General features: G+C 45.1%; 1 protein-coding gene across 1 annotated transcript in view; it reads right to left on the reverse strand.

Moving 5' to 3' along the window:
- Positions 1–3,985: 3,985 nt before the first annotated feature.
- The window catches only part of cps1 (carbamoyl-phosphate synthase 1, mitochondrial), a 119,033-nt gene continuing 98,814 nt past the window's right edge, over positions 3,986–24,204 (reverse strand). Inside the window, exons 33-38 of the mRNA XM_055878266.1 lie at positions 23,892–23,966; positions 22,209–22,307; positions 15,085–15,144; positions 14,709–14,821; positions 10,506–10,635; positions 3,986–10,076 (exon numbers count right to left, since the gene is read on the reverse strand). Of these exons, the coding sequence (XP_055734241.1) occupies positions 9,918–10,076; positions 10,506–10,635; positions 14,709–14,821; positions 15,085–15,144; positions 22,209–22,307; positions 23,892–23,966 (636 nt within the window). The 3' untranslated portion in view covers positions 3,986–9,917. The remainder of the gene's footprint in view (positions 10,077–10,505; positions 10,636–14,708; positions 14,822–15,084; positions 15,145–22,208; positions 22,308–23,891; positions 23,967–24,204) is intronic.

Raw genomic sequence — 24,204 nt, forward strand, 5'->3', positions numbered from 1 at the left:
ACAAAGAAGGAGAGGCACGGAGGGACAGAGACAAAGAAGGAGAGGCACTGAGGGACAGAGACAAAGAAGGAGAGGCACGCAGGGACAGAGACAAAGAGGGAGAGGCACGGAGGGACAGAGACAAAGAAGGAGAGGCACGGAGGGACAGAGACAAAGAAGGAGAGGCACGGAGGGACAGAGACAAAGAGGGAGAGGCACGGAGGGACAGAGACAAAGAAGGAGAGGCACGGAGGGACAGAGACAAAGAAGGAGAGGCACGGAGGGACAGAGACAAAGAGGGAGAGGCACGGAGGGACAGAGACAAAGAGGGAGAGGCACGGAGGGACAGAGACAAAAAGGGAGAGGCACGGAGGGACAGAGACAAAGAAGGAGAGGCACGAAGGGACAGAGACAAAAAGGGAGAGGCACGGAGGGACAGAGACAAAAAGGGAGAGGCACGGAGGGACAGAGACAAAGAGGGAGAGGCACGAAGGGACAGAGACAAAGAAGGAGAGGCACGAAGGGACAGAGACAAAAAGGGAGAGGCACGGAGGGACAGAGACAAAAAGGGAGAGGCACGGAGGGACAGAGACAAAGAGGGAGAGGCACGCAGGGACAGAGACAAAGAGGGAGAGGCACGGAGGGACAGAGACAAAGAAGGAGAGGCACGAAGGGACAGAGACAAAAAGGGAGAGGCACGGAGGGACAGAGACAAAAAGGGAGAGGCACGGAGGGACAGAGACAAAGAGGGAGAGGCACGAAGGGACAGAGACAAAAAGGGAAAGGCAAGGAGGGACAGATCAGACAGTATCCTATGGTCGGTAAAATAGTTACTTGTCCTGGATTCATATCTAATGAGTAAAAAAAGAAAAATGCGTACTTTTGCCAGTTACGTAAGTGGGATCCTGTTGAATATTTAATATGATCTGGTGTTGTTCTAAACTCCCCACTGGCGCTGACACACAAAGTAGTATTTTCTGCATATGAGCTCATTCCACACATTCTCCCAATGATGACATTATCACCCATTCGCCCTCTAGTCTCCTGTAAGATGTAGATTTTACAAAGGCGTCAAGAGACTGGTTGGGTTTTAGATTGTCATCAATAAATGTAGCCTCAATGAGCTTCTCAGCCATGGAACTGATTCCCACGATTGTATCATTATTGTAATTTCAAGACAATGAGTCCTCAATCTACCTACATAGTACCTCTCGAAACATACACAGATCTGTACAGCAAGAACTGAAAGATGATCCTCACTACCATCACAATGAGAGCTAGTACAACCCAAGTGTCCTGGGTTGTGAGATGGCAGCAAGAGAAGTAAAGAACTTAACCAGTGAGCAGGACAATAGGCTTTTTTTATACTTCATTTATATAGACATTAAAATCATGTCATGTCGGCCGGTAATAACCTTCATCAGAATCAATAGAACTACCGCAGTTTTACCATATTAAACGTAACTATTTTACACAGTATCGGCCCTCCTTGCTAGAGTTAAGAACAGAGAATACAGAACACAGCTGCTCTTTGACATTCCAGGAGAGGCTTGAGGTAAGGCCTTACAGGAGCGTGTAGGGAAATCTCTCTCTCCATAGCCATCTGAATACTAAAAAAACATTCTCTATTATGTGTAATTGCACTTTATCCAGCTAAACAAGGGACTTGATCAAACCCTAGCAATGTTTTGTTATGCAAATTGCAAAATTCGCAATAAAAAAAGAACTCCCCTTGAAACTTTACAAAGGGAAATGGCTGAACACATCTTCTCCCTTTTCTCTGCACAAAGTACAGCTAATTAGAATGGAACGTAAACACAAAGACTGTCATTTGAAAAGACAAGTAGTTTAAGTGTTCAAGTCAAGCATGCTAAAGAACATGGTAGTTAGGTATGATGATTCAGAGGTAATTACAGTAACATGTGAACAAAGAGGGTGGCATCCCAAACGGCACTCTGTTTCTCTAAATAGTGCACTACTTTATGGTCAAAAGTAGTGCACTATATAGGGAACATGGTGCCATTTGGGATGAAGCCAGTTTAGCGAATTCGAGGGATGTTGTATATGGATCTGGATGGGCTGTGTTCAGCTCAGTAGCAGAAAGGATACACATGGAACAGGCAGCTGTGGTCACAAAGGTTCACCCATTGGCCTTCTAGTCTCCTGTAAGATGTAGATTTTACAAAGGCGTCAAGAGACTGGTTGGGTTTTAGACTGTCATAAATAAATGTAGCCTCAATGAGCTTCCCACCATGGTTCTGAATCCCACGATCGTAGCTTGGGAGAGAAAAAAGACCCAGCAACTTCCCAATTGCACCCAATTCCTTATGCAGTGCACTACTTTTGACCAGGGCCAATAGGACCCATATACTTAAAACAAACAGGAATGTATTCAGATGAATTGAAGACATACAGATCCCTATGTTCTTATCATACATGTACACTATGGTTTATGTTAGATCTTAGCTCAGTGTTATTATTTGCAGAGCTTAGGGTCAGTGTGTTATTAACGATGGCAGGAAACATAAGTTTGAGCTCAATATAAACTGTCAAACAGCAGGTGGCTGTGCTGTTACAGCAGAGACAGGCATATGGCAAAACTCCCTTTGAGTAGGTAAATGTGATGGAAAGTCTAACCCTATGGCAGCTGGGGAAATGTCTGAGTTCCAAATGGCACTCTATTCACTTTATAGTGCACTACTTAACCATAGGGCCCTGGTCAAAAGTAGTGCACTATATAGGGAATAGAGTGCCATTCGGAACACACTATAAGCGTGCAATCATCATTGCTGGGGTAAAAGCATCAAAGCTCATGGCTAGTGTCTGAAGTCAGCAGAGGATGTGTGTGACTAGTGTCTGAAGTCAGCAGAGGTATGTGTGTGACTAGTGTCTGAAGTCAGCAGAGGTATGTGTGTGACTAGTGTCTGAAGTCAGCAGAGGATGTGTGTGACTAGTGTCTGAAGTCAGTAGAGGTATGTGTGTGACTAGTGTCTGAAGTCAGCAGAGGATGTGTGTGACTAGTGTCTGAAATCAGCAGAGGTATGTGTGTGACTAGTGTTTGAAGTCAGCAGAGGTATGTGTGTGACTAGTGTCTGAAGTCAGCAGAGGTATGTGTGTGACTAGTGTCTGAAGTCAGCAGAGGTATGTGTGTGACTAGTGTCTGAAGTCAGCAGAGGTATGTGTGTGACTAGCGTCTGTCAGCAAAAGAGGTATTTACTGAGAGCATAACAAGACTTACACAGGGACTGACAACAAAAGCCACATGGAACACCACAGGCAATGGAATCTTCATGCTGTTGTATTAAATTGTCATTAAGGCCTGAGTGTGTGTGTGACTAACCTGCTATTGAAGAGGTCAGAGGTTGTTCTCCACTGTGTCTAGTAATTGGTACCCTCACACAAATAGCTTACATGTATCTCATTTCCTCTTAATATGTTTAAATTCATAATGAGTATAGCATGAAAAAGATCTGCAAAAAGCAGAGACCATCTCTGTGGCCCCGGCAGGGCTCCATGTACAGTACGTTCCCCTCCCTCCCTCTTCCACCCCTGTCCTAATCTCCTGTGATTGGTCAAAATACCAATTAGTGGGGGGGGGGGGGGGGGGGGGTGTAGAATTGGGCTGCCTGTCTAAAAGCAGCAAAAGTGATACAGTGATCTCCCCCCAGCCCCAGGCAAAGTACAGTCATTTACATGTGGTAAACAAGTGTTTGAAAGACATCTGAAAGACAAAAAAAACAAATCAATCAATATTGGTGGTGGATAAGGTGTTTCCCACTTAGCGCTTTGTGCAACTGAAAAAGTGCTATATAAACCCAATCAATCAAACATGTACTCACCTGACTAGTAGTGTTAATTCCAGGTCAGGGGAGGGAGACTAAAACAGCCCTCTATGGTCCTGCAAAACCGGATTCCCTAGGGCACTAAAACTAACTTCTATACAGCAGGGTAAACCCAGGGATACAGTCAAATAGACATTAGGTAAAAATAGACTGCAGCTAACACATGGTGAACACTGCTTTTATTAGATGTGTATGTATGCAGAATGCAGATGTTTTTAAAAGGGAGAGTACTTTGAAATGTAAGCTCATATTATTTATAAACATGGACACACAAATACATGTAAAATATAACTAATCAGCTGTTAGGATCGTTAACTAAAATTGTCACCAAAATAACTAAAAACTTTCAGATAGTTATTTTTTTTTAAAGACAGAAGCACTTTGGATAAATTCATAACTTGATATCCGCCTCAAAATATCAAGAATGTAGAAGCTTTCTCAAAGGGTGCCTAGTAAAACACTCAACACACACACTCAACCAGTGGTGTAAAGTATTTCAGTAATAATACGTTAAAGTACTAGTTAAGATGTTTTTGGTTGGTGGTATCTGTACTTTACTTTGCTATTTAAATTTGACAACTTTTACTTCACTACATTCCTAAAGACAATAATGTACATTTTACCTGACACCCAAAAGTACTCGTTACATTTTGAATGCTTAGCAGGACAGGAAAATGGTCCAATTCACGGACTTATCAAGAGAATACATGGTCATCCCTGCTGCCTCTGATCTGGTTGACTCACTAAACACAAATGCATATTTTCTAAATGATGTCTGAGTGTTGGAGTGTGCCCCTGGCTATCTGTAATGATGTCTGAGTGTTGGAGTGTGCCCCTGGTTATCTGTAATGATGTCTGAGTGTTGGAGTGTGCCCCTGGTTATCTGTAATGATGTCTGAGTGTTGGAGTGTGCCCCTGGTTATCTGTAATGATGTCTGAGTGTTGGAGTGTGCCCCTGGCTATCTGTAATGATGTCTGAGTGTTGGAGTGTGCCCCTGGTTATCTGTAATGATGTCTGAGTGTTGGAGTGTGCCCCTGGTTATCTGTAATGATGTCTGAGTGTTGGAGTGTGCCCCTGGCTATCTGTAATGATGTCTGAGTGTTGGAGTGTGCATCTGGTTATCTGTAATGATGTCTGAGTGTTGGAGTGTGCCCCTGGCTATCTGTAAATTATGTCTGAGTGTTGGAGTGTGCCCCTGGTTATCTGTAATGATGTCTGAGTGTTGGAGTGTGCCCCTGGTTATCTGTAATGATGTCTGAGTGTTGGAGTGTGCCCCTGGTTATCTGTAATGATGTCTGAGTGTTGGAGTGTGCCCCTGGCTATCTGTAAATTATGTCTGAGTGTTGGAGTGTGCCCCTGGCTATCTGTAATGATGTCTGAGTGTTGGAGTGTGCCCCTGGTTATCTGTAATGATGTCTGAGTGTTGGAGTGTGCATCTGGTTATCTGTAATGATGTCTGAGTGTTGGGAGTGTGCCCCTGGCTATCTGTAAATTATGTCTGAGTGTTGGAGTGTGCCCCTGGTTATCTGTAATGATGTCTGAGTGTTGGAGTGTGACCCTGGTTATCTGTAAATTATGTCTGAGTGTTGGAGTGTGCCCCTGGTTATCTGTAATGATGTCTGAGTGTTGGAGTGTGCCCCTGGCTATCTGTAAATTATGTCTGAGTGTTGGAGTGTGCCCCTGGTTATCTGTAATGATGTCTGAGTGTTGGAGTGTGCCCCTGGCTATCTGTAATGATGTCTGAGTGTTGGAGTGTGCATCTGGTTATCTGTAATGATGTCTGAGTGTTGGAGCGTGCCCCTGGTTATCTGTAAATGATGTCTGAGTGTTGGAGTGTGCCCCTGGTTATCTGTAATGATGTCTGAGTGTTGGAGTGTGCCCCTGGTTATCTGTAATGATGTCTGAGTGTTGGAGTGTGCCCCTGGTTATCTGTAATGATGTCTGAGTGTTGGAGTGTGCCCCTGGTTATCTGTAATGATGTCTGAGTGTTGGAGTGTGCCCCTGGCTATCTGTAATGATGTCTGAGTGTTGGAGTGTGCATCTGGTTATCTGTAATGATGTCTGAGTGTTGGAGTGTGCCCCTGGCTATCTGTAAATTATGTCTGAGTGTTGGAGTGTGCCCCTGGTTATCTGTAATGATGTCTGAGTGTTGGAGTGTGCCCCTGGTTATCTGTAATGATGTCTAAATGTTGGAGTGTGCCCCTGGTTATCTGTAATGATGTCTGAGTGTTGGAGTGTGCCCCTGGCTATCTGTAAATTATGTCTGAGTGTTGGAGTGTGCCCCTGGCTATCTGTAATGATGTCTGAGTGTTGGAGTGTGCCCCTGGTTATCTGTAATGATGTCTGAGTGTTGGAGTGTGCATCTGGTTATCTGTAATGATGTCTGAGTGTTGGAGTGTGCCCCTGGCTATCTGTAAATTATGTCTGAGTGTTGGAGTGTGCCCCTGGTTATCTGTAATGATGTCTGAGTGTTGGAGTGTGACCCTGGTTATCTGTAAATTATGTCTGAGTGTTGGAGTGTGCCCCTGGTTATCTGTAATGATGTCTGAGTGTTGGAGTGTGCCCCTGGCTATCTGTAAATTATGTCTGAGTGTTGGAGTGTGCCCCTGGTTATCTGTAATGATGTCTGAGTGTTGGAGTGTGCCCCTGGCTATCTGTAATGATGTCTGAGTGTTGGAGTGTGCATCTGGTTATCTGTAATGATGTCTGAGTGTTGGAGTGTGCCCCTGGCTATCTGTAAATTATGTCTGAGTGTTGGAGTGTGCCCCTGGTTATCTGTAATGATGTCTGAGTGTTGGAGTGTGCCCCTGGTTATCTGTAATGATGTCTGAGTGTTGGAGTGTGCCCCTGGTTATCTGTAATGATGTCTGAGTGTTGGAGTGTGCCCCTGGCTATCTGTAAATTATGTCTGAGTGTTGGAGTGTGCCCCTGGCTATCTGTAATGATGTCTGAGTGTTGGAGTGTGCCCCTGGTTATCTGTAATGATGTCTGAGTGTTGGAGTGTGCATCTGGTTATCTGGAATGATGTCTGAGTGTTGGAGTGTGCCCCTGGCTATCTGTAAATTATGTCTGAGTGTTGGAGTGTGCCCCTGGTTATCTGTAATGATGTCTGAGTGTTGGAGTGTGACCCTGGTTATCTGTAAATTATGTCTGAGTGTTGGAGTGTGCCCCTGGCTATCTGTAATGATGTCTGAGTGTTGGAGTGTGCATCTGGTTATCTGTAATGATGTCTGAGTGTTGGAGTGTGCCCCTGGTTATCTGTAATGATGTCTGAGTGTTGGAGTGTGCCCCTGGCTATCTGTAAATTATGTCTGAGTGTTGGAGTGTGCCCCTGGTTATCTGTAAATGATGTCTGAGTGTTGGAGCGTGCCCCTGGTTATCTGTAATGATGTCTGAGTGTTAGAGTGTGCATCTGGTTATCTGTAATGATGTCTGAGTGTTGGAGTGTGCCCCTGGCTATCTGTAATGATGTCTGAGTGTTGGAGTGTGCCCCTGGCTATCTGTAAATTATGTCTGAGTGTTGGGAGTGTGCCCCTGGTTATCTGTAAATGATGTCTGAGTGTTGGAGCGTGCCCCTGGTTATCTGTAATGATGTCGGAGTGTTAGAGTGTGCATCTGGTTATCTGTAATGATGTCTGAGTGTTGGAGTGTGCCCCTGGCTATCTGTAATGATGTCTGAGTGTTGGAGTGTGCCCCTGGTTATCTGTAATGATGTCTGAGTGTTGGAGTGTGCCCCTGGCTATCTGTAATGATGTCTGAGTGTTGGAGTGTGCATCTGGTTATCTGTAATGATGTCTGAGTGTTAGAGTGTGCCCCTGGTTATCTGTAATGATGTCTGAGTGTTGGAGTGTGCATCTGGTTATCTGTAATGATGTCTGAGTGTTGGAGTGTGCATCTGGTTATCTGTAATGATGTCTGAGTGTTGGAGTGTGCCCCTGGTTATCTGTAATGATGTCTGAGTGTTGGAGTGTGCCCCTGGTTATCTGTTAATGATGTCTGAGTGTTGGAGTGTGCCCCTGGCTATCTGTAATGATGTCTGAGTGTTGGAGTGTGCCCCTGGTTATCTGTAATGATGTATGAATGTTGGAGTGTGCCCCTGGCTATCTGTAATGATGTCTAAGTGTTAGAGTGTGCATCTGGTTATCTGTAATGATGTCTGAGTGTTGGAGTGTGCCCCTGGCTATCTGTAAATTATGTCTGAGTGTTGGAGTGTGCCCCTGGTTATCTGTAATGATGTCTGAGTGTTGGAGTGTGCCCCTGGTTATCTGTAAATGATGTCTGAGTGTTGGAGTGTGCCCCCGGTTATCTGTAAATGATGTCTGAGTGTTGGAGTGTGCCCCTGGTTATCTGTAAATGATGTCTGAGTGTTGGAGTGTGCCCCTGGTTATCTGTAATGATGTCTGAGTGTTGGAGTGTGCCCCTGGTTATCTGTAATGATGTCTGAGTGTTGGAGTGTGCCCCTGGTTATCTGTAATGATGTCTGAGTGTTGGAGTGTGCCCCTGGCTATCTGTAATGATGTCTGAGTGTTGGAGTGTGCCCCTGGTTATCTGTAAATTATGTCTGAGTGTTGGAGTGTGACCCTGGTTATCTGTAATAATGTCTGAGTGTTGGAGTGTGCCCTTGGCTATCTGTAATAATGTATGAGTGTTGGAGTGTGCCCCTGGTTATCTGTAATGATGTCTGAGTGTTGGAGTGTGCCCCTGGTTATCTGTTAATAATGTCTGAGTGTTGGAGTGTGCCCCTGGTTATCTGTACATTTTTAATACAAGACAATGGTGCCGTCTGCTTTGCTTAATAGAAGGAATTTGAAATGATTTCTACCTTAAATTTTGACACTTGAGTATATTTTGAACCAAATTTTTAGACTTTTACGTAAGTAGTACTTTACGGGGTGACTCACTTATACTTGAGTAACTTTCTAGGTATCTATAGTTTTACTCAAGTATGACAATTGTGTACTTTTTCCAACACTGCACTCAACACACACATACAATCCTAGTTGGGTCCATAGCACCATTTTTAGTCCATAACCAAAATGCATGAATGCATGAAGCAGTAGTGTGGGTCACTGGCCAAACGGAGTCCTTTAATGTAGCAGGCATTACTACGTACAAATCACACCGTGCCGACCGACGGCTGAAAGCAGCAGCTGGTGGGTTAGTTAGAGACCATCAGTGGTGAGTCAACATGTAGAGTCGCCGGAAAATGAACAGAAAATGATGCCTGATGTTCTGGTCAGAGACAATAGGATGGCCACCCGCTGCTTTTAAACGTTTGTCAGCTAGGTCTGTTTTAGACTTAAAAATGTTGAAGGCTCCTGAACTGGCGAACAAAATATCAAAGGGTTTTTATGTGTTTTCAGTATGAGGAAAATACAGCCATACTAAGAGAAAGAAAATGTGTTTGTGGTGTGTAAACAGGAAAGATACTGCCCTTGGATGTGGTTTAATGAGATCACAAACCAACATACTATGTCCTCTATCCCTAGATGTGAAATGTCTTTAAAACACATGTATAAAGATTTGGCATATAATTATGGGCTACATTTACAGGTGTCAATAACAATTTAACTTCTGGTATAAGAACTATCTTTGCTACAGTAACTATCTTTGCTACAGTAACTATCTATGCTACAGTAACTATGTTTGGTACAGTATCCGCCAGACATCACAGAGGAAAAGAGACATGCAGCAACAGTTGTCATGGAAGACGAGCCCTGTGTCCAAATCTCTGTCCTTCCTCCTAAAGTGTTTGCTTCCCTTCATGGATTTCAGAGGAGTCGACTGATGTAAGAAATATGGTGTAAACTCCCTCTGGCCCAACATTCTTACACCAATCCAACACTTTAAAATCAATGGGGAGGAGTGCGTGAGTGCACACTTCAGGGGAAAGGGGACAAATACACCTCTACTCTGTAAAGAAGCATGTCACGTGAAAGGTCAAGGGTCATCATGGTCACCCTGATGGAGTGTGCTGTACTGTGCTGTGTCTGGGCCCTGTGGGGGAGGGATGGGGGGAGGATGAGGGAGGGTCAGAGATAGGGTCGGGGATAGCGGGAGAGATGAGAAGAGGCGGGGGAAGGAAGGGTGCAGCTCTAGCCCTGCAGTCCGGTGGCAGCGTCCCTAAGGCGGTCAGCTTCCTTTTCGAGGTCAGCGTCCCGTTGGCGGTCAGCGTCCCGTTGGCGGTAGTGGAACAGGCTGGTGGTGTCCAACTCGCTGGCATACTTTATGGCCTCAGCAAACAGCTTGACCACCTGAAGGGACCACAGGGAAAGGTTCAGGGATGGGGTCAATTCAATTTCAATTCAGGAAGTACTCCAATTACAAATAATGCTTTTCTATGAGTAAAACTTGGAATTGCAGTTCACTTCCTGAATTGAAATGAAACTGACTCTGGAAAGGTGTCTCAATCTGTTTAAGAACATAATTGTCAGTTCAATTCTTGTAAGTACTGTAAGTTGCTTTGGATGTGTGTGTGTGAGCTTGCATGTGTCTTGCATGAGTATGCATGTTTGTGTACCTGCATTTGTCCCTCTGTGTGTGTGTGTGTGTGTGTGTGTGTGTGTGTGTGTGTGTGTGTGTGTGTGTGTGTGTGTGTGTGTGTGTGTGTGTGTGTGTGTGTGTGTGTGTGTGTGTGTGTGTGTGTGTGTGTGTGTGTGTGCCTTGTCACTGTGTCTGTGTACCTGGTGGTTGGTGATGAGAGGCACCCCGTGGTCCACAGCCATCCTGCGGATCAGGAAATTGTCCCTGAGGAACTTGCTGTTGTTATTGGGAAGGTTTATCACCAGGTCAATGTGGCCCTCGTTGATCAGCCTACACACATACACAGAGAAAGGTTACAGTGAACCGAGGAGAATAGGAGAGGAGAGAAAGGGAGAGGAAAAGAGAGGAGGAAATATGAGGAGAAGAGGAAAACAGGGCTGTGGATAAACAGACGAGGTAAAGCATCTAAAGATACATTTATATCTGAAGCCTTTTGTCAGACAGAGACACATCAGGATGGAAGGCAAATTATAATATGGAGGGGACACAGATGACAACCACATTAAAACAAAGGTGACATCAAATCCTCTGTCCACACACACACGCACACACCTCTCTCCTGAGGCTGACAGCAGCACTGTGTAAGGAGGAGTAGTGTGTGTGTGTGTGCGCACTCCTCTTTGTTATATTTCATAATTCCTTATAATTCTGTGTAATTGGACTGTGTGTTCTGAGACATCATTCAGAGTTTAATCACACGCCAAATATATTATAGTGATGAAGCAGTAATAGCTGTAAGGAGTGAGATGTTAGCAAAATACTAGGGATGTGCATCTTTCCCTACCATCTAGATACTGTACATGGGCTCCGATACTATACATGATTGATACGTTTTAGCTTGAAACCATTTGTGGGATTCGGTTTGATGCACTAACATTCGTTGCATAAACAAATTCAATTTCCAATCTAAATTATAATCCTCTGCTGATTAGCTCATGAGTTGGGCCTCTCTGATCCGGATCTGTCTGAACGGACTTCTGTGTATGTGTGTGTGTGTGTGTGTGTGTGTAAATGATGCATGTCTATGGTGTATCTACTATTTTGGCACCTGAGCTGAGCCATAAGGGAAACTAGGCACCACCTCACTACCAATATCAGATTAGTGGGGGAACATGTTTTTAGTCCCCCCACTTCGGTTCTGAAATCACCATCACCCACTAAATTAACTTGTCATTTTTGCAGATTAAGTGTTTGAGCTAGTAATGTATCAATATTTATCGTTTACAAATGAGCTATGACATAGCCAATTAACATATAGCACAACTTTGGATTTACCCCCCCCCCCCCCCCCCCCCATCTCAAAATGGAATGCTTATGACCGTTGAAGTTTGTACGGAGTAACCTTATTTTCCCTCCCGCTTCAGCCATCCAGCGTGCCTCACAAAACTTGATTGTTGTTCTTGTTATGAAAATATTAACTTTACCCTGTATATCTAAAAATGACCATAAACACTGATTGTTTAAAGCCAAACTACCTAAAAAACTATTGCTGTTGGTGAACCTGAACAAGCTAAGTAAAATCTCTACTAAGTCCGTTCATCAGGTATAGCCAAATGTCTCCAATAGCTTACATTTATTCCGGTAACATACAATACAATGCATACAACCGCACATAGATAACAATAACAACCTAGCAGATTTCATAGGTTGTCACTCAACTAATAAAGCCTAATATCGCGCAAGCCAATTTAGCATTTGAATGCTGAAGGTGCCGTGTAGATGTTCAAGATCAGGCCGCCAACCTCGCGTTGGTCAGTGTGTGAAGCTGGGCACAGTGCACAGTGGCCACGCACGCCTCCAACTCAATCACCAAGTTTGCAAACAACACAGTAGTAGGCCTGATTACAATGACTAGACAGCCTACAGGGAGCAGGTGTGGGCCCTGGGAGTGTGGTGTCAGGAAAACGTCAACCAAACAAAGCTGATCGTGGACTTCAGGAAACAGCAGAGGGAGCACCTCGCTATCTACATTGACGGGACCACAGTGGAGGAGGTGGAAAGCTTAAAGTTCCTCGCCGTACACATCACTGACAAACTGAAATGGTCCACCCAAACAGACAGTGTGGATCTGGAGAAGTTCTGTATGGAGGAGTGGGCCAAAATCCCTGCTGCAGTGTGTGCAAACCTGGTCAAGAACTACAGGAAACGTATGATCTCTGTAATTGCAAACAAAGGTTTCTGTACCAAAATATTAAGTTCTGCTTTTCTGATGTATCAAATACTTATGTGATGCAATAAAATGCAAATGAATTACTTAAAAATCATACAATGTGATTTTCTGGATTTTTGTTTTAGATTCTGTCTCTCACAGTTGAAGTGTACCTATGATAAAAAATTACAGACCTCTACATGCTTTGTAAGTAGGAAAACCTGCAAAATTGGCAGTGTATCAAATACTTGTTCTCCCCACTGTATGTATATTAGTGGGGCGGCAGGTAGCCTAGTGGTTACAGCGCTGGACTAGTAACCGGAAGGTTGCAAGAGCAAATCCCCCGAGCTGACAAGGTAAAAATCTGTCATTCTGCCCCTGAACAAGGCAGTTAACCTACTGTTCCTAGGCCGTCAATGAAAATAAGAATTTGTTCTTAACTGACTTGCCTAGTTAAATGAAGATAAAAAAATAATATACTGTATTCTATTCTACTGTATCTTAGTCTATGCCGCTCCTGTCACGACTCCCGCCGAAGTCGGCTCCTCTCCTTGTTCGAGCGGCGCTCGGCGGTCGACGTCACTGGTCTTCTAGCCATCGCCGCTCCATCTTTCATTTTCCATTTGTTTTGTCTTGTTTTTCCGCACACCTGTTTTTACATTCCCTCATCACTCTACGTGTATATTATCCTCTGTTCCCCTCATGTCTGTGTGTGTAATTGTTTGTTACGTGTCATGTGTGAGGCTTCATGCTGGATTTTCGCCGGGTCTTGTTTGGAACCCGTGGTATTGTATGCTGTACATTATTTGTGTGACGAGTGCGCTATTTGCTTTTTGCCTTTGGCGGGAGTGTCGTTACGCAGTTGTGTCCGACTGTTTTCCTTCTGCCAAATAAAGTGTGCCTGTTCACTCATCTCTGCTCTCCTGCACCTGACTTCAGTTAGCCAGTTGCGCAAACTTTTGACAGCTCTGACATGGCTCGTCCAAATATTTATATATTCTTAATTCCATTCCTTTACTTTAGATTTGTACATATTGTGTGTATTGTTGTGAAATTGCTAGATATTACTTGTTAGATATTACTGCATTGTTGGAGCAAGAAACACAAGCATTTCGCTACAACCACAATAACATCTGCTAAACACCAATAACATTTGATTTGATTGCCTGGGGTTGTTCGGGATGCAAAATTACTTGTTGATCAATGACTGTCAACACAGTTACATGCTTAGTTCGACACTGAAGGAGATTACGCATCAGTTGTCACAAAAGATCCACATCAAACTAGACTGCAGTAGAGAGAGTCACGAGTTTTAAGTTCTTCGGTGTCCACATCACAGAGAACTTGTCATGGACCAACAATACCACCACTCTTGACAAGATGGCGCAACAGTGTCTGTACTTCCTAAGACGGCTAAGGAAATTTGGCACGCTGCCCCGGGTGTTCTCCAAATACTCCCGCTTCATCATCGAGAGCGTCCTGACCGGTTTCATCACAGCCTGGTACGGGAATTGCTCTGTTCACAACCGCAAGGCCCTCCAGTGGGTGGTGAAGACGGTCCAGTCCATCACTGAGACCGTGCTCCCACCCATCCAGGACATCTACTCAAAACGGTGCCCGAGGAAGGCTTGCAGCATCATCAAGGACCCCACACACCCCAGACACGTGCTGTTCTCCGTAATGCTGACAGTATTGGAGAATGAGGTCTGATACCAACAGGCTCAGAGACAGTTTCTATCATCAGACTACTGAACACTTGAATTGGACTGACCACCTGCTCTGATTCTCCACACCTTAGCACACAGGCACTCATTCATGCACACACCCACACAGACATACACACACACATATACATTCATACTACACACACACATCACAACTGCTGCTACCAGACTCTGTGTATACACTGTCCCCCCATTCCCCCTCTTCCCCAATACACATGTTATTATTGGACTAGAAATTGTACCATCCTGTATTATAATTACGCTAAAATGTTTATTCTATTGAAACATTTACTTTATGTTCGTATTCTTATCTTTTATTTCTTATTGTTGTTGCTTTGTCGAGAACTTGCAAGAAAGCATTTCATTGGACGATGTATACCATGCGTATCCTGTACATACGACTTATAAAACTTACTCTTTATCCCTCCCTCTATTCCAGACAGTCGCCCCTTGCCCTTATCCCCTCTCACCTGATAATACTGGGCAAGCTGGCGTCTCCTCCCTCCTGGCTGGGCCATGCCACAGGGGTGGCGGGCACGTCATTGGCAGAGAGCCAGGCCGAGGTGGCCTCTGTAGCAAAGAGCTGGAGGAGAGACCACACACACACACAGAGGGAGAGAAGCAAATGTCAATTTGCTCTCTTTCTCTTCAGTTCCTCTGTGTTGTGGTGGGTTGTTTTGGGTTGTGCATAGACTATCAGGTCGACTAGCCGTCTAACTCATGACTGAACTTCCAATAGGAGAGAAGCATTTTGCTACACCCGCAATAACATCTGCTAAACACGTGTATGTGACCAATAAAATTTGATTTGAAGAGTAGTAATTGAGAACGATCAGTAGTACTCACCTTAAAGCCTTCTTCATTCAGCTGGTGTGCTGTGGCTAAGAAGTTGGGCCGGAACGAATGCTGAGGGAGGTAAAAACCGAATCAGAATCACAAACTAAGCCCTGGTCAAAAAGTAGTGCACTACATAGGGAATAGGGTGCCATTTGGGATGCACATGAGTCTCTGACCCTCGGTAGCCTTTGCTTTTGAACATCAATAGAGGAGAAACAGAAGAAACACCTCTCTAAGATTCAATCTGTACATTCTTTCCTCCTCTTCTCCTCTCTGTGAGCCAGATCAACAGCAGAGTTGTGTCATCACACTGTGTTAAACAGGACCAAGTAATCAGGTTTGTAAAGGCGTGTCAGATTCACAGCCATGTAGGCTGGTCATTAGGAGGGAAAGGTAGAAGAGAAACACAGCCTCGGTCGCTAATTCTGATTTCACACCACCCTCCGCTCTGTCCCTAGTACCTGCAGACACAGATTTCACACCACCCTCCGCTCTGTTCCTAGTACCTGCAGACACAGATTTCACACCACCCTCCGCTCTGTTCCTAGTACCTGCAGACACAGATTTCACACCACCCTCCGATCTGTCCCTAGTACCTGCAGACACAGATTTCACACTAGTGTCCACCCCTTGCTGAAGTCTTATTAGAGATGGACATGGACCATGACCATTTAACAAACTCTTTCTTCATTCCTCTCTCTCCCTTCATCCTTCCATCTCTCGCCCTCTCTTGCAGGGTTTCCGTAAGCCGGTAATTGACGCCTTTTGGCCGATAAAATAAATGAAAAGTCGATAAATAAAATTGCAGCTGGCCAAGTTGTCCGTAGCAGCATATCATACATCCCGATTTCGTGCTTCAGCAACATTTTCTCACTCCTTGTGCGATGCCTTATGCGCCTGCTGCTGATGATGGAGAGAGAGCAAGAGAGGAGCCTTGGGCTACTGTTTCTAGTGAAGATGGATGCCTTTTTCATTGAAGTAAAACAAAAACGGTTTAAACCAGTTTGCAAGTGTTTTGTTTCATTTTGTTTTCTTGGAAAATGTTTTCCAAATGTAATGTTGTGTTTGTTGCAATATAATATCCTGCAGCCATTTTACAGGCGCAAGACACTAATCTGGACGCTTATAAGAAATCCCACTACGCCCTCAGAGGACCCATCAAAAATTCAAAACGTCAATACAGGACCAAGATCGACTCTTAATACACCGGCTCTGAAGCTCGTCAGATGTGGCAGGGTTTGCAAACTATCACGGATTACACAGTGAAATCCAGTAGCGAGCTGCCCAGTGACACGAGCCTACCAGACGAGCTAAATGCCTTCGATGCTCGCTTTGAGGCAAGCAACACTGAACCAACCATGCATGAGAGCACCAGCTGTTCCGGATGACTGTGTGATCACACTCTCAGTCACTCCGCAGTGACCTTTCCCACCTGGACAAAAGGAACACCTACATGAGAATACTTTTCATTGACTCCAGCTCAGCGTTCAAAACCATTGTTTCCTCCAAGCTCATCACTAAGCTAAGGACCCTGGGACTAAACACCTCCCTCTGCAACTGGATCCTGGACTTCCTGACGGGCCACCCCCAGGTGGTGATGGTTAGGCAACAACACATCCGCTACACTGACCCTCAATGCGTGTGTGCTTAGTCCCCTCGTTTACCCATGACTGCGTGGCCGCGCAAGATGGCAACATTGCCAACGTGGTAGGTGGTAGGCCTGATCACCAACTACGATGAGAAGGCCTACAAGGAGGAGGTCAGACACCTGGCAGTGTGGTGCCAGGACAACAACTTCTGTCTCAACGTCAGCAAAACAAACGAGCTGATTGTGGACTACAGGAAACAGAGGGCCGAGCACACCCCTATTCACATCGATGGGGCTGTAGTGGAGTGGGTCGAGAGCTTCAAGTTCCTCGGTGTCCACATCACAAAGGACCTATCATGGTCCAAACACCATCATCGTCGTGAAGAGGGGATGACAATGCCTCTTCCCCTGCAGGAGGCTGAAAAGATTTGGCACTGGCCCTCATCTTCAAAAAGATATACAGCTACACCATTAAGAGCATGTTGACAGGCTGCATCACCGCTTGGTATCACTGCTTGGCATCTGACTGCAAGTCGCTACAGACGGTAGTGTGTACGCCCAGTACATCACTGCGGCCAAACTCCCTGCTATCCTGGACCTCTATACAAGGCGGTGTCAGAGGAAGGCCCTAAACATTTTTAAAGACTCCAGCCACCCAAGTCATCTCTCTGCTACCACACGACAAGCAGTACCGGAGTGCCAAGCCAGGGATCAAATGGCTTCTGAACAGCTTCTACCCCCAAGCCTTAAGACCGCTGAACAGGTAATCAAATGGCTACCCTGACTATTTGCATTGACCCCCCCCCCTCTCTATACATTTTTTGCACTGGCTCTACGCACACTCACTGGACTGTATCTGATTGCCTAGTCAGTTTTACTCCAGCCTATCATATAGTGGACTAGCGTGACACAGTAGTACTGAAACTTCGGTACTTCTTCAATACTAGAAAGGTTGTTACTTTCGGTAATTCTGAATGTGTCTGACGAATCAAGCCAGTTGATCAGCACAGTGGACCCCTTATTATAGTGTGCACTGTGCCTGCTCCACTTACTCACTGCTAGCCTACACTGGGAGGCTGCATCATGTTAGGTCCACTTACTCACTGCTAGCCTGCACTGGGAGGCTGCATCATGTTAGGTCCACTTACTCACTGCTAGCCTGCACTGGGAGGCTGCATCATGTTAGGTCCCCGGTAATGCTGCACAGAAGTTAACACAGTCTGGAATAATGTCCATTCAGGCTTTACAACGGAAGATGATACCGGTGCCTTCCAGCTTGTAGACTAACTTTCCTTGCTAGCTGACAGCTAAAGCTAACATCAATTCACTACCCTAGTACTTTGTTTGTGATAATATACAAACAATAACGCAAAACATGTTGATTTCAAAGCTAATTGCCAACAAAAACTTTATTCATTCCCTTATTTGGTCACTCTCACGTTTCTCCCAAAGCTGATCCTATTATCATTATTTTGATTTCACCTTTATTTAACTAGGCAATTGTGCACCGCCCTATGGGACTCCCAACCACGGCCAGTTGTGATACAGCCTGGAATCGAACTAGGGTCTGTAGTGACGCCTCTAGCAAAGAGATGCTGAGCCAATCGGGAGCCTTAATTATTAGCCTCAGCGAATAGACTGCCTCGTGAATGACGTCAATACTGGTTTTATCTGAAAACAATCTCAGACTGCGATGTCTTCCTAGCAGCAGACAGTTGCAGCAAACTCAAACTAACATTGAAATACAATCTAGCGTGTGAACTAAATTATATACAGTGCCCTCCGTAATTATTGGGACGGTAAAGCATTTTTTCTACTTTTTGTTCTAAGTTACAGATGCACAAATATCATACCCCCAAGACATGCTAACCTCTCACCATTCCAATAACAGGGGAGGATAGCATGTTTTTGGGGGCTATGATACACTACATGACCAAAAGTATGTGGACACCTGCTTGTCAAACATCTCATTCCAAAATCAGGGGCATTATATGAAGTTGGTCCCCCCTTTGCTCCACTCTTCTGGGAAGGTTTTGCACTAGATGTTGGAACATTGCTGTGGGGACTTGCCTCCATTCAGCCACAAGAGCATTAGTGAGGTCGGGCACTGATGTTGGGCGATTAGGCCTGGCTCGCTGTCGGAGTTCCAATTCATCCCAAAGGTGTTCGATGTGGTTAAGGTCAGTGAAGGCCAGTCAAGTTCTTCCACACCAATCTCGACAAACCATTTCTGTATGGACCTCGCTTTGTGCACGGGGTCATTGTCATGCTGAAACAGGAAAGGGCCTTCCCTAAACTGTTGCCACAAAGTTGGAAGCACCGAACTGTCTAGAATGTCATTGTATACCGTAGAGTTAAAATCTCCCTTCAATGGAACTAAGGGGCCTAGCCAGAACCATGAAAAACAACCCCAGACCATTATTCCTCCTCCACCAAACTTTACAGTTTGCACTATGCATTGGGGCAGGCATCTACTGGCATCTGCCAAACCCAGATTAGTCTGTTGGACTGCCAGATGGTGAAGCGTGATTCATCACTCCAGAGATCACGTTTCCACTGCTCCAATGGTGGCGAGCTTAACACCACTCCAGCTGACTCTTGACATTGCGCATTGTAATCTTAGGCTTGTGTGCGGCTGCTCGGCCATGGAAACCCATTTCACAAAGCTCCCAACGAACAGTTATTGTGTGGACGTTGCTTCCAGAGGCAGTTTGGAACTCGGTAGTGAGTGTTGCAACCTGAGGACAGACAATTTTTATGCTCTACGCACTTCAGTGGTCAGGTTCTGTGAGCTTGTGTGGCCTACCACTTCGCGGCTGAGCCGTTGTTGCTCCTAGACGTTTCTACTTCACAATAACAGCAATTACAGTTGACCGGGGCAGCTCTAGCAGGGCAGAAATTTGACGAACTGACTTTTTGGAAAGGTGGCATCCTATGACGGTGCCACGTTGAAAGTCACTGAGCTCTTCAGTAAGGCCATTCTACTGCCAATGTTTGACTATGGAGATTGCATGGCTGTGTGCTCGATTTTATATACCTGTCAGCAACGGGTGTGGTTGAAATAGCCAAATCCACAAATTTGAAGGAGTGTCCACATACTTTTGTATATATAATGTATTTGTGCATCTAACTTTCTCAGTCATCATAATTCATGATTCATTCAGAATTATCCGTAATCATTGTAGCGTCCACATTCATGTAGTAGTGTTTAGAAACATATTGCATGCTTATTTACAATAAAAGTGACTCCAAAATGACATTAATTTCTACTGAGAGCAAAATAATCTGAAACATTCTAGTCAATTTGAGCCTTTCTAGTCCATTTGACCAAACCTCTACATGTGGCTTTGCTCTGTGTGACCACCCGCCAACGTGGCTGGTGAAATAGACATTCTTACCCGCCAATGTAAAAATATACCTAATTTGGCAGGTGTTCATTTCTAACCCTGACTATAGTGGATCACTAAGCCTATAGGCCTATGCATGCAACGTGCTGATGCATTTAGTGCTCAAATCTCCGACAGCTGAACTGTGAGGTGGACAATTATCGTTTTAGGAAAGTAATATCCCTGGTTTATTGATGCCGTTGTCTGCGTGGGTGGACACCCCAATGGGTTACGCACCCAAAGCATATGGATGACTGGTCCATTTCTCAACTGTCCGATAAATTCAACTCTTCACGGCCACTTGTCCGGCCCCAAATTCTCCTAATGGAAACCCTGCTCTCCGGGTGGGTGAAGAGAATCCAGTGGTCATTTGGACATCAGTAAGTTCCATAGTGGCGAGGCGGAGGAGAGGAGGATAAAAGGATGGGACATGACATTGGTACTGTCAGATCTTTAAGCAGCACCAAGGCCTCCTGGAGTACTAGTAGCACCGGGAATTGCCAGGGACCTCACGATACGATATTATCACCATACTTTGGTGCCGATACGATATGTATTGCGATTCTCACAATTCTATATTGTGATTGAATACTGTGATTTTAGTGCGATTCGCTGTTCTAAACATATTAATCACCATGTCTGCTGCAGAGGGACAAGAGAGAGCCATGAGCAAAATGTTGATCAGTAATGGAAATAAAAGTACTGAAAACAAATTGGCTCCCTATTTAAAAAGAAGATAGGAAACAAGCTATGAAGAAAATACTGTTTTGGTGCAAGCGCAGCCAACTAGCACAACAATTATATTGCGATAGTCAAAACTATACGATATATAAAAATATACAAAAATAATATCCTGATATGTAACTGTATCAATTTTCTTCCCCCATTACTAGGTACTAGGCCTTCATAACGCAAGACATATTCTCCTGGTGGGTAGCAGGCCTTCATAGTGCTAGACATATTCTCCCTGAGCACTTGTGACATGTGGAGCTGAATGCCATGATGAGAAATAACCACTGTCAACTTTCATCTGGCCCTCAAAGGACTTCCTCACACACAGACAGTCTGTCACCGGAGACAGGGAGAATGAGTGAGAGGAGAGGGGGGAGAGAAGGGAGGAGGAAGAAAGGGAGGGAAAAGAGAAGGAGAGAGTGAAAGGACAGGAAGGAGAAAGAGATGGAGAGAAGAAGAGTCTGTCACCAGAGAGAGGGAGGAGACAGGGAGGAAGAGAGAGAGGACAGGGGGGAGGGTAAGAGAGGGGAGGAGGGAGAGAGGGAAAAGAGAAGGAGAGAGTGAAAGGAGAGGAGGGAGAAAGAGGGGAAGAAAGAGAGGAAGAGCGAGAGGGGGGAAAATGTAGAGGGGGCGAGAGGGAGGGCGAAGGAAGAGAGGAGGATGTGGTGACTCTACAGAGCTCCTAATGCCCTGTTTATCCATATCTCTCTCTACCTGATGAAAACATAGACACAGAAGACCTTCCTCTCTCAATACAAGACCACTATGTAAGTATCTGATGTACACACAGGCACAGACATACACACTTTTAACTTTCCATCAGAAGTGCTGTCACAGCCATGGGAGACCAGTCCTTGGATCGATGATCATTTATGATATGAATGCATCAGCCTTTTACAGATCCTGCTATTCAGCTTTAGTGTGGCTAGCTAGGAGCAGGCCTGAGGCACTCATTCATAACCCCACTGACTGGCTCGTTGAGGAGCGCTAGCTACATATTACACATGAACACTACATTAATCTTACTAGCTGCACACGCATGGCTGTTTCTGACACACACATGAGAAACAGCAACCTTTTTAAACTGCATCCCACATGGCACCCTATTTCATATATGGTGCACTTCTTTTGACCAGTATAATAGGGCTCTGGTCAAAAGTAGTGCACTATATAAGGAATAGGGTGTAATTTGGGACGCACATCTTTTTAACCGCTTTTGTCTACTCTGTTTTAGTATCTGTCATGTACCTGAAAACAGCTTTTTACAGAGCAAAGGACTTGGGAAAGAGACTTGGGAAGAAAAAAAAATCCTGACAATTGTGAGATTATGGATTAAACAATTTGAGAGTGTTTGAAAAAGGGAAGTGTCAGTGGACTGAGGCTTGTTAACCCTGATGTGTACTCTCTTGAACCACACACACACAGACCTGGATCCCGATGAGGATGCCTTTTGTAGGCAGCTTGAAGCCAGTGGATAGCATAGCCTTGAGGAAGGCAGAGTAGATGTTTGGTCCAAAACAAGCCACCTGCAAGGAGGGAGACAGACACCTGTTAAGTGTATATATGTGTGTGTGTGTGTGCATGTACATACATGTGTGTGCGAGCGCGTATGTGTGCGTACATGTGTAATCTGTGTCTGTGTAATGTATGTGTCTGTGTAATGTATGTGTATGCGTGCTAGTGCCTATATACACTGCTCAAAAAAATAAAGGGAACACATAAATAACACATCCTAGATCTGAATTAATGAAATATTCTTATTAAATACTTTTTTCTTTACATAGTTGAATGTACTGACAACAAAATCACACAAAAATTATCAAATTTATCAACCCATGGAGGTCTGGACTTGGAGTCACACTCAAAATTAAAGTGGAAAACCACACTACAGGCTGATCCAACTTTGATGTAATGTCCTTAAAACAAGTCAAAATGAGGCTCAGTAGTGCGTGTGGCCTCCACGTGCCTGTATGACCTCCCTACAACGCCTGGGCATGCTCCTGATGAGGTGGCGGATGGTCTCCTGAGGGATCTCCTCCCAGACCTGGACTAAAGCATCCGCCAACTCCTAGATAGTCTGTGGTGCAACGTGGCGTTGGTGGATGGAGCCAGACATGATGTCCCAGATGTGCTCAATTGGATTCAGGTCTGGGGAATGGGCGGGCCAGTCCATAGCATCAATGCCTTCCTCTTGCAGGAACTGCTGACACACTCCAGCCACATGAGCTCTAGCATTGTCTTGAATTAGGAGGAACCCAGGGCCAACCGCACCAGCATATGGTCTCACAAGGGGTCTGAGGATCTCATCTCGGTACCTAATGGCAGTCAGGCTACCTCTGGCGAGCACATTGCGGCCCCCCAAAGAAATGCCACCCCACACCATGACTGACCCACCGCCAAACCGTTCATGCTGGAGGATGTTGCAGGCAGCAGAACGTTCTCCACGGCGTCTCCAGACTCTGTCACGTCTGTCACATGTGCTCAGTGTGAACCTGCTTTCATCTGTGAAGAGCACAGGGCGCCAGTGGCGAATTTGCCAATCTTGGTGTTCTCTGGCAAATGCCAAACGTCCTGCACGGTGTTGGGCTGTAGCGCCTCCATGCTCTGGACACTACGCTGACAGACACAGCAAACCTTCTTGCCGATGTGCCATCCTGGATGAGCTGCACTACCTGAGCCAATTGTGTGGGTTGTAGACTCCGTCTCATGCTACCACTAGAGTGAAAGCACCGCCAGCATTCAAAAGTGACCAAAACATCAGCCAGGAAGCATAGGAACTGAGAAGTGGTCTGTGGTCACCACCTGCAGAACCACTCCTTTATTGGGGGTGTCTTGCTAATTGCCTATAATTTCCACCTGTTGTCTATTCCATTTGCACAACAGCATGTGAAATTTATTGTCAATCAGTGTTGCTTCCTAAGTGGACAGTTTGATTTCACAGAAGTGAGATTGACTTGGAGTTACATTGTGTTGTTTAAGTGTTCCCTTTATTTTTTTGAGCAGTGTATGTGTGTGTTTGCTTATACATGGTTGTTTGTGTGTGTGTGTGTGTGTGTGTGTGTGTGTGTGTGTGTGTGTGTGTGTGTGTGTGTGTGTGCACGCACACACACCTCTCCTGTGGAAGCCATTTCACAGCGCAGGACTGGGTCGGCATCACGAAGGCGAGGCCAGGAGAACATAGGAGCCTATCACAGAGAAGATACAAACAGACAGACCATTTTGGTATTTTAACCTGTCGAGCTCAGTGGTGGAGACCTTCCCCAATCCTAATCTTAACCATTAGTGGGGGAAATGCTAAACTGACCCAAGATCAGTGTCTAGGGGCAACTTCACCCTATATTGTGACTGGAAGAATGGAATGGATGGAAAGGTATCAAACGTGTTCAGTGTAACCTAAAGTATAAGCATTACTGAAAAAAGCAG

Source organism: Salvelinus fontinalis, chromosome 23, assembly GCF_029448725.1.
Source record: "Salvelinus fontinalis isolate EN_2023a chromosome 23, ASM2944872v1, whole genome shotgun sequence".
NCBI lineage: Eukaryota > Metazoa > Chordata > Actinopteri > Salmoniformes > Salmonidae > Salvelinus > Salvelinus fontinalis.